This window comes from Amphiura filiformis, chromosome 2, assembly GCF_039555335.1.
Source record: "Amphiura filiformis chromosome 2, Afil_fr2py, whole genome shotgun sequence".
Taxonomy (NCBI): domain Eukaryota; kingdom Metazoa; phylum Echinodermata; class Ophiuroidea; order Amphilepidida; family Amphiuridae; genus Amphiura; species Amphiura filiformis.
In genome coordinates this window covers 29,067,652-29,079,606 of record NC_092629.1, presented here as the reverse complement: position 1 = coordinate 29,079,606, position 11,955 = coordinate 29,067,652, and the positions used below count along the sequence as shown (strand labels likewise).

Here is an 11,955-nt window from a genome sequence, read left to right as displayed (position 1 = left end):
TGAATTGAGATGAAAACAAATAAACTTGAACTTGAACTAGTATCAAAGGGCGTCTACTTCTCATTGTCTAATTGAAATTATTGATGTTTTTTTTCAAAGGTACTGACAAAGGTGGGACTGTAGGAACCCTAGTTGTGACGGACTTCTCCAAGGCATTTGATTGCCTCGACCATACTTAAGCTATCCTGAGACTCTACGAGCTTGGTGTCAGAAGCGAGTTACTGCCGTGGATTATAAACTTTCTCACAGCTCGTCGTCAACGAGTGCAGTACCACTCTGTCCTGTCAGAATAGAAACTCTCTCATGTGGTATCCCACAGGGCACTAGGCTTGGCCCCATCACATTTCTTGGTGTAATCAACAATGCTTCTGAGGAGTCTCTAACTAAAAGCTTTAAGTATGTCGATGATCTCAACCTTGGAGAAGTTCGTCCTGCTAACCAAGTCACCCAGATTGTATCTGATGTTAAGGATGCTTGGGCAAAGGGCCATCATCTCGAGCTCAATCCGAGTAAGTGCAAGGTGATGCAGGTTTGTTTCATGAAGGAACCTCCTGTCCGTCCTGGTCTTCACATTTCTGGGATTGAGGTTGAGGTGGTGTCTGAAACTAAGCTCCTGGGGCTGACAATCAAATCTTGGCTGGCAGTCACAGGTTAACAATATGGTATCAAAAAGCAGTCGAAGGTTGTACATGCTCTTACGTCTCAAACGCTTTGGTGTTCCAACTGGTGACCTAGTTTCTGTTTATTTTGGTTATGTTCGCCCAACATGCGAATATGTAGCCCCTGTCTGACATGGTAGTATCAACAACGACTAAGCACATCAATTAGAGCGCATCCAAAAGAAGACTTGCCGCATTATCCTTGGTGCTATATAATTACTCATCCTACACAGATTAGGCAAAAAAAATATTGTTGTGTTGCCCTCAAGTGGGAAAATGGGAAATTTGGGTCGGACGGTCGTTTTCTTTTTTTTTTTTTTTTTTTTTTTTTTTTTTAACCTTCAGTTTTTAAAAATCCCTCAAATATTAAATAATGCTTCTTCAATTAGGGACATTTGTCAATTTTGATTTCTGGATACCTGTTAGACATCAAGTAAAGACTAGTCTTTCAATAAAATATTAATTTTAAGTGAAAAACATTGAGTTTTTGAACAAATCTGTAAAAATCATCATTCAAAAAAAAATTTTGGCCTTACCTTGATCAGTTGGAACTCCAAACTTTGAATGATAGGCGATTACATCTCTGTACACCGTTTGCTCAAAAATGTGAATCTGATAGTTACTCAGAGTGATTTCCACACAATAATTATGAGGACCCACAATACCGTAAAACCTCGTCTAAAAGCATATAGAGTGTTTCTGATGAAAGCTTTAATTTAAACAAGGTAGCCGTAAATATGACAATACAATAGATGGTTTTACAATAGAACTTTTTGTTTATGCTTTTAGCGGTAATTTATTTGCTTAAACTCCATAATGTTATAATTTTGTCCAAGAATGGCGCCCGGATTAAGTTAGCTTGCATCAAAAGCACTCTATTAGCTTGTAGACGAAAATTTACGGTATGACCCTTTGACAGTGCAACAGGTATCAGGTCCCTAGAACCAAAACAAAAAGATATGGGAACAGCTTAATACCCTATCTTACTCATCTACTAAATTAGTGCATCTCAGCATGTTCATATTCAGCTGGTGTGTTTTACTGCCTTATATATAATTTGGCTGGTCCAATTTATGTGCAATATTTTGTTAATGTTATTTTTGTTAGTGCCTCTGTGGTAAGTGTGGGGGTATGTTTGTGGAGGGCTGATAGTTTGGGCGTGGGTGTACGTAAGGTGTGTGTGGAGATGTAGGTGGGTATGAGCTGTATGATGGTGAGATTTTGCCTCAGCAAGTGCAATTCATTTCTTTGAGCAATTTTATTGTGATTTTATTTAAAATTTTATATGTTTTTTACGTCTTTTAATGTTAACAATGCAAATGTAATATTTCATGTAATTTGGCCTACGGGCTAAGAATTTGAAATAAATTCAATCTGAATCTGAATCTGAAATCTGAATCTAAATAACATAGGCAAGTCGTGTATAGGACTGGTAGCGAGTCTAATACTGTATATGGTTATCGATAAGTGTTAGGTGATTAGGAAAGGCAGAAACCAGTAAAGGAGACTACGTGGATTGCTAACAACCAGTCAACTTTAACCCTATTCGATTACCCCCACAAAAATGGTATATTTGAGTGGTGTGGAGGTATCATATTAACTACTACATTGCAGTGTTATTGGTTGGGTAAAAACCAACAAGTGGCATACCATTGACAAGCTTGGACTTTAAGCTTTGAGAAAAACAAGATTAATATTTAATTATGTAAATTTTATGCAAATTAGCTCATGAATAATTAATGAGCTCATAGCCAAATATGATGAACAAATTATTTTGATTTGCATTTTTGAAGTGTATGAGTACATCAATGTGGCATTTTTATGCAGTTTTAAATACACTGCCGTGTTTCTACATATAATAAAAAGAAATCCGAGTTACTTTGGACTATATTTTAAAAGTTTATGGACATTTTGGGGCTAATTTTTGGGCAAAATTTTGCCTAAAAATGGTTAAAATATGCAGGTTTCCAACATTTTAAACCATTTTATGATGTGTTAATGGTAGTTATATTAGGAAAAAGGGTGTTTTGTGGATAGAGAAGTGATAAATTATCAAAACTGTTCCAAAGATAAGACTTTACTTGAGTAAATAATTTTTTTACATGCATATTAAGCCATTTCGTGCGATTTCATATGGCACGAAATTGATAGGGGGTAATAGAATAGGGTAGGTGAGAAGGGACACTTTCACGATCGTTTGGTTTATTGAGGTATTTCCATGATGAACTTTCGCACGGATGAGTGAGGTATTTTTGCCAAGGATCATCGATTAAAAGTCAGTCACATCAATGCACAATGGTGGTATGCGAGTTTACATGCCATTTCAAAGCATTTAATATTACGGTTTAAAAACAACACACGTAATTTGAACATTATTCATTAACCCTAACCCCCTAATGCCTTTTTGGCGACGGGAAGGGAAAGAAGGAAAGAATAAAGAGAGAAAAGAAAGAAAGAAGTTGTTTGCTCTGGGTGGGATTCGAACCCGAGACCCCTCGGTCGGCGACACTTTGCCACGGGTCTTGGGCTTCGCTGGCCAGCGAAACCGTGCCTATATATCACTTAGGGCGATTGCGTCATCACACCAGGCGGGTTAGGGTTAATTGATTTCCTCTTTAAACAGCGTCATTTTAATTTCGGGAATTAGAGTGCAATGTGTTCATACAAAAATGTAAAACCCCGTGTTAAGGAGCATAACCCTAAAAGAAATCACATGTCTTATAATTGGTATTACATTGGCAGGATAAAGTATCAATCCAATTTACAGTATTCTTCCTTCGTAGTGTTCATACTAGATATTCATGACATAATTTAATTAATGTCCAGATCATGTTGTATTGTTAGCTGCACTTCGGCATTATTTTAATTTATTTTGGCATTTTACTGAATTCGCACGTGGAGTCAAAGTGACTCCTTAAATGTAGTCGTCCAATCTCTTCGTGAGTCTAACATGACTCTAGTTTAAGAGTCATTTGAATCTCTTAAAGGAATCAAGAGAATAGATTCGTTTAGGAAGTCGGTGATTCATTACTCCCAAAGAGAGTCAAATGAATACTCAGGTATAGCCATTTGATAGATTCGAGAAGTAACTGGACGTACTGTGTAAGTTGAATCAAGGTATAAAGAATTATAAATATAGTACTGTACTAATTAAAACTGAATAATTGCTGTTAAGATACACGCTAATATCAATAGCACACTAATCGGGTTTTTTTTTATTAAAAAAATATTATTCTGTTTTGCCAAGTAAAACGTAGATAAATGAATCCTTTAATTAGGTCTAACTGGGAATGAAAGTCAAATTTTAATATCTGGTCACTTTTTGGAAAGGGCCAAAAACATGCTTTTTATGGCTTTTTTCCTATGTGGCAATCAAGCCTAATTTTTGGAAAACACATTCTCAAATCTTTTTCATAGCCAAATATCAACAATAACATAAAATAGTCAAATTAGGTCACACAAATTGCTTGCTTGCCCTCCAGTGGGATTTTTAGGGTTGGTCGGTCTGTCGGAAAAAAACTACTGTAAAAGGTATGTATGCAATGAACATTGGTGATGTGGAAAAATACATCAATACTTCACTTCATACCTTCAATATGCAAGATACACGTATACCGTGGATTCAATTAGTACGACTGCATACTAAACTGGCCTCAAAAAGAAACTTTTCACAAGGTCATATCTTAAAATCCTATCCATAAAAATGAACAAAAATTGCACACAGGATTACTTCAATACTCTACTCTAAACACTGGTCAATAACTAAACAGTTGTCCAACTGACACAACAGCAAAATGTACTGACATGGAACACCTTCTTGGACCACATTCACAGCCCAACAGATTTCTTTTGCTGGGTTCCAATTATTCGCATGTACATGAACAAAAATTACACACAGGATTACTTCAATACTCTACTCTATAAAACACGTGTCGGTAACCAAGCAGTTTTCCAACTGACACAACAGTAAATGCACTGACACGGAACAGCTTCCTGGACCACATTCACAGGCGAATAATTGGAACCCAACAAAAGAAAATCTGTTGGGCTGTGAATGTGGTCCAGGAAGGTGTTCCATGTCGTGTCAGTTGGACAACTGCTTGGCTACTGACATGTGTTTAGAGTAGAGTATTGAAGTAATCCTGTGTGTAATTTTTGTTCATTTTTATAGACAGGATTTTAAGATATGACCTTGTGAAAAATTAAAAGTTTCTTTTTGAGGCCAGTTTATGTACTCACAGGCATAAGACGCCACGTTTATTGAAAACATTAATGCAGGAATAGACCGTTATAAATGTTACAGACTTGACATTTAGTATGGAATATTATTTCGAAAAATATCAAGACTGGTCTGGAAGTGGTCTTCATGAACCGCACGGGCTAAATATTAATTAGGGTGTGTCGGGAGATGGTGTAAAATAATTGTTTGATAGAAAATGTGCTTGTCATATTTTACATTATGGTTCTCATAATGTAGCGAATCTGCCTAAAATGGCGGATTTGGGGAGGCTGAATTTGATTTTTGTGGGGGTTAAAATTTCTGAATTTGAGCAACATTATTCTGATATTATCAAATTTATTGAAGTTTGAGGTGATATTTACTGAACCTCATTGCCAATAAGTGTTCGTCAGAACTGAAATACACTTGTAATCTACCAGTTTTGAAAGTGGGAGGAGCTTTAAAAATTTGGCTCTGAAAAGTGGAACGCACTCAGAAATGTTGAATGGCCCCCTGGGGCCAAATGTTATAAACTTACTGTACACAAAGAAACAGCGTGAGTTTATTGGACAACCAAGAATCCGCGCAGTAGTTTTGTACCGTAAGTTTATAACATTTAACCTCAGGGGGGCCATTCAAACTTTCAGAGAACGTACCACTTTTAAAAGCCATATTTTAAGCTCCTCCCATGTTCAAAAAATTGGTACATTGAAAGTATATTTCAGCTGTGATAAATGCCAATTGCCGTCGAAGTTTAAGAAATATCACTTCAAACCCTTACAAATTTGATAATAACAGAACAGTGTTGCATAAAGTCCGAAATTGTGTTCCCCACAAAGCTCAAATTCAGCCTCCTTAAATCCGCCATTTTAGGCAGATTCGCTACATTATGAGAACCATAATTCAAACTCATGGAAAGCACATTTTCTATCAAACAATTATTTTACACCAGCTCCCGACATACCCTAATTAATATTTAGCCCGTGCGGTTTATGCAGACCCCTTCCAGACCAGTCTTGATATTTTTTCGAAAAAATATTCCATACTAAATGTCAAGTCTGTATAATGAGTTTACAATAATGATTTTCTTCCAAAGAAAAATGCTGTTGGTCAAATTTAGCTTTGAAATGAAATTTAGACACAGAAAAAAAGTAATAAAATTATTAAAATTATAAAGTAAAAAAAAGGGGGCCGACCCTGATTTTTTGGTCGGTCGGTGGAGGTTAAGAAAACAAATTTGTGTTGGCCTTATGAGCTAACTCTTATGCGGCACATGCACTTTAAATTTGATTGATCAATATTGGAGATACGGGACTGGGTACAAAATAAAATTTCTCTTCAATATAATCATATATATATTCTAGTTTGATTTTATTGACGGTTGAACAATAAAATCAATATTAATGTTCGTATGTATAGTGCACAGTGGCAGATTTTTTATCCACTCTTATAGGGTCTTTGATATTGATCAATCAAATTGATCGTGTACAGGCACACCACTCCACGCCATACATAAATTCTCCCAGTCACATTTCCCCAATATGAAATTTAAAAAAAGTTTCATTTACATTTTACTTCTTTTAAAGTTTGGCAGAGGCGGGGTTCGAACTCACGGCGCACCACGGCTTCGGATATGCTCTATGAGCCTAGCGCCTTAGACCACTCGGCCATTTGTCTTTATGGAATCCATTTGAAACTTATTTGAAGATATAATCGCAACTTCAATATAGGCCTACCACGTGACAAGCAAAAGCAGAAAACGTACCATATTTTGGAGTTTTATTTGCCTAAAAACATTGATGTGTATTAATAGCGATCAATTGTTGTTAATCCGACAATAAACATGATAAATGCGCGTCTATATGGACAATACATTATATCGATTTTGACATGTGCTTGCACGGTGTCAGTACATTTCCATGGTCAGTAAAATACTATTGAGGAACCTACCATTTTTCTTGTATACACGTTCGATGTTTTTATCAATTACATATAAAATCCATTTTAGACCCCAAATGTTTTTTCAGGAAATAAAAGATTAGATTACCATGAAAACGAAACAGTAATCTTTTGCCGGGTCTAATGTTATTTATACATAGAATTTTCAACGTTTTTTCTATCCTTATTCTTGCTCAATTAAAAAAATATTTTGGCGTATATAAAATTGAAATAAAATTCTCTGTCTCATAAACGATATCAAATGTGCCACAATTGGGTATCAGGAATCGTTATATATGATGTGCAGTTAATATTCATATTTTCTTTTATGCAGAGGATGCTTCAGTTTTGACAGGAAAAATATTTTCTTGAAAACCCTCTCACTCGGTTATTTCAAAACGGTAACCACTCTTCCCTAGAATGTGCAATAATTTAGCATTAACATTTTTCTTATTCTAACAGCAAGCGTTTCTAGAATGCAGTATGGCGAAATGTGGTGTACAGGCCGCATTAGTCTATTCGCCATCGTAGACATGGCGTCATATTGGTGACCCGGTGCGTTACCATAGCGACTGGATCACGCTCCTTCAATTTAAAAGATATCCAAAAGACACATTCATTCTGAACATAGGTCCTAAACTGAACCCTTGTGGTACCTCAAATTATTTGCATTTTTGGATTTTACGATTCCGTTTAAATATTACATATAATGCTATTCTTGTTGACCAACAAATCCTTTTCAGCTACAAGCTTCTTTTAGCATGGAACGACCACTAAATCGTAAATAAATACATTTATAAGCTTAAGGGGGTACAACACCCCTGCCCAATTTTGTGTCTATTTTTGCATTTTTCTCAAAAATTATAGAGCATTGTTGACAAGTAAGATATGTATATTATAGGGGCAAGGACTACAACTACTGCACTGGAAATTTTATTTCAGCACAGACAGCAGTTGTAAAGTTACAGTCAAAAATGAGGGAAAACCAATATTTGATCAATAAATCAATAACTACTTACCTTGAGTTGCTGAATTTTCAGTGCAGTAGTTGTAGTCCTTGCCCTATAATATACATATCTTACTTGTCACCAATGCGCTATAATTTTTGAGAAAAATGCAAAAATAGGCACAAAATTGGGCAGGGTGTAGTATCCCTTAATAGCATCCCAAATTCCAGATCCAGCTAAAGACGGCTATAAAATGTGTGATTTTATACGGTGGCTTGGGTTTCATTTTTACCTTGGGGTCGGTGGGGATGCAAAATATTGACATAATCAGTTTACGGTACAAATGCACCCAAAGCGCTCGAAACATTTCGCCATATTGACGCTACACTGGTGAAATATGGTCCAAAAGTGGAATGAATTTGAGTGAAGCACCCAAAAATGGTACTTTTTAGGCTAAAATGACCAAATATCAGAGTAATTTGGTCAGAAGCCCACATGCAGGCGTCAAAATTGAGGGATGATTGTCTTTACCATTCCCTATCAAATTATTGGGGAGGGGATTTATCGATCATCCCAACACCCCGCCCCCCTCCGATCTACGCCTATGATTCTACATAAAAGTCACATCCTTCCTCATTCAGTAACGCAGCATCCGCTGTACTCTCTTGTAGACGACAAACGTAAGTGCTATCGTCCTGTGTAACAAAATCAAAGCTATTACACGTTGTATTTCTTAAGCAAAATCTTGCACAGTCCCGTTTTGATCGTGCTGTCCTGATTTGAATTACTGTGTCAATCATACCAACACACTGTCTTTCAGCAAACTTGATGAACCCTGCATGACCTGTAAATGAGAGAAGAAAATAAATAAATAAATAAATAAATAAATTGTCAAGTGTATAACGATTGTATTTATATATGTGTGTGCTTGTAATGTAGTTTTAAGATCAGTATGCCTGATGATTCCATCATGGATGAAACTGCCAGTTGCATAAAAATTTCATTTTTGCATTACTTTTGTTTATAAATAAATAAATAAATAAATAAATAAATAAATAAATAAATATATAAATAAATAAATAAATAAATAAATAAATAAATAAATAAATAAATAAATAAATAAATAAATAAATAAATAATATAATATATAAATAAATAAATAAATAAATAAATAAATAAATAAATAAATAAATAAATAAATAAATAAATAAATAAATATATATAAATAAATACATAGACGAAAGAAATTTGAACAAATCGAAGCGTAGCATGAAAATCACAAAAATGAACTTTGCTGACAGGAGGACTCGAACCAACGACCTCGGTTTTACTAGTCACCGCGCTCTACCACTGAGCTATGACAGCATCTAGTGGCGAGGATCGAGTTTAATAAATAAATATATAAATAAATAAACAAATAAAAATAAAGTTAATTAATTAATTAATTAATTAATTAATTAATTAATTAATTAATTAATTAATTAATTAATTAATTTAATTTTAAAACATAAAACCCAATAACTATTAATATGATAATTATGACCATAACATAACAACTTTTCTAAATATACACTGCCTTCTGGGATAGGCTAAATTCTGCACTCCTTAGACACTTACGCTTAAATTCTCCATTGTTATTACTTGTAGTAAGAAGCTCTGTTGTAGTATGAGTTGTTGAAGCCTGTTGAATGGTTGGAGTTTGTTGTTCTGTTGTAGATGCGGTGGTAGAAGTATATTCTGTTGTAGATATTTCTTGTGTCGATGATCCCGCCGGTGAAGAACTAGTAGTCAGTTGGTCCGTAGTTGTTGAAGCCTGTTGAATAGCTAATGTTGTCATAGTTGGAGTTTGTTGTTCTGTTGTAGATGCGGTAGTAGACACATATTCTGTTGTAGATATTGCCTGTGTTGACGATCCTGCCGGTGAAGAACTAGTAGTCAGTTGATCTGTAGGAAGTTACATAGAAATTGATAACTGTACACAGATTGTCAGTGCAAAAATCAAAACAATGTACTTAAGGGTGACCCCATTGGTTTAGAATATCCTCACCCTACTACGATAATACGATACGATAATAAAAGTCATGTTTGTAATTTTTAGAACAAAGTATGTATAAAAGATGGTTCAAGCATGCACCAATTACGTAATCACCCTAATTATTTCTGATTATTCCCTCATTATCATTTGCTTTTGTGCAAAGATTGGTAAATGTATGCTTGAACCAAATTATGTACTTTGTTCTCAAAATTACAAAAAAATCACTTAGGCAATTGACGCTCTCAATTTTACTCGCATTTCTACTTTTTACATAATTATAATGCCCAGTGGTGTACTAAAATACCACGTAAAAGACTGAAGTGCTTTAATAACAGTAAAATTTAACTTTATATATTAAAACTGGGGATGACCGGTTTTATTCAGAGTTCACCGATCAAATGCTTGCTAACATGTCCCGTGGATGTCAGCTTATGTGTAGACACGTCGAGCGCGGTGCTCCGTACAGTATTACTTATAATACTATCGGCGAGCGTAGTACACGCATTGTAGGCGCTGGAATGAAATCGCAATTTTCTTCGTTATACCTAATTTGTTTAGCTCCAAATTAAAAGGGGATTATGTGATCAGTGAAAACAAACTTTTAAATAGGAATCTGTTCTTTATGAATATCACACATTATTGCTGTAACATGTGCACATGTATCAAAGCGCTTTACATTTATTCCCCTGTCGTAAGAATATGTCAGATGCCATACAATGCCCATGGCATGCTCATACCTTTGGCAACGTTCAATGGACAATATTCCTAACAGCTCCCCATTTCACCCCTGGGTAGAGAGAGGCAAGTAAGGTAAAGCGCCTTGCCCAAGAGTACAACACGATGGCACCGCCGGGCTCGAACTCGCAATCCACCGACCCGGGTCCACCGATTAGATTGCAAGGCAGAGCCCGTACCGCTGCGCCATCGTCCCCTTTATCGTGTTGACTTACCCCATATATCAAACACGGAATTGCGATTGATTCCTCCACAAGTCTGCGATGAATCCCCTGTACACTCATCATTACAATCTGATTCTGAAGCTTGCCCGTGCATATCATAGGACACACCGTCACTACCACAAAAACACTTGTTTCCTTTTTGCAAACCTGCATATCGCGATCCATAAGATTGGCAATGTGAAATGCATGACGTGATTGTTAATGTTTGTCCATCTATAAGCTGGTTGTCCGGTACAGCTCTGTTAGATGGAGATTCAATATAACAGCCAAGGTACCGATAGTTTTCTGGAGGAATGTGTAAATAAATAAATAAATAAATAAATAAATAAATAAATAAATAAATAAATAAATAAATAAATAAATAAATAAATAAATAAATAAATAAATAAACAAACAAACAAACAAACAAACAAACAAACAAACAAACAAACAAACAAACAAACAAACAAACAAACAAACAAACAAATAAATAAATAAATAAATAAATAAATAAATCAGTAATTAATTGATTAATTAAATGAATAATTAATTACTTCCCACTAGTAACCTATCCCCATTGCTTTTTACTTTTCTCAAAATTTCACGATTTCTCAAATATGTCATGTTTAACATGATTTTGATCGCCTTCTTTTGAAACATATACACAAAATCAATTCCGCCCACCTAAGATTACCTTTTCCCACTACGGTACTAAATGGTATCAATGAAAAAAAATCAAGCATTTTGTCACTCACCGATATATGTTCCTTTTATCGTGATCACGAATATTCCAACAAAAAATACTAAAACATCCATAGTTAATAATTTAGTGAAACTCATTTTATTAAACAATCCTATTTCTCACCACACCGAATTGACACTTCGTCAACTGATGAGAGACATGTGGGAAAGGACATGTTGCCTCTACATCAACTGAACTTTGATTGTTCCGAAATGAAGCTGGTTCAAACATAATAATGTAAATTAGGTAAATGTCCTTTCTCTTAGTTTACAATTATTCTATTTGATAATTGTAATAAACCGATACCAAACGTGACAATATCTAATGAATAGAACTAATTACAAAAAGACAAAAACCAAACTGACCTAATTTAATAACGGGCTATTCCAATTGAAATGCAAATACCCTTTATGAAAGAGGGCACGGTGTAGAGGCACGGTAGCGCAGCTGTACGGGCTCTGCCAAGTATTCGGTGGA

At 35.2% G+C, this 11,955-nt stretch overlaps 1 protein-coding gene across 1 annotated transcript; it reads right to left on the bottom strand.

The window, feature by feature from the left end:
- Positions 1 to 7,984: 7,984 nt before the first annotated feature.
- LOC140135818 (uncharacterized) lies at positions 7,985 to 11,730 on the bottom strand. The gene is made up of 4 exons (XM_072157446.1): positions 11,492 to 11,730; positions 10,749 to 11,042; positions 9,381 to 9,707; positions 7,985 to 8,607 (listed from the first exon to the last, which is right to left on the bottom strand). The coding sequence occupies exons 1-4, from the start codon at positions 11,574 to 11,576 to the stop codon at positions 8,366 to 8,368; spliced, it is 948 nt and encodes a 315-aa protein (XP_072013547.1). The 5' UTR covers positions 11,577 to 11,730; the 3' UTR covers positions 7,985 to 8,365.
- Between the last annotated feature and the right edge of the window lie 225 nt (positions 11,731 to 11,955).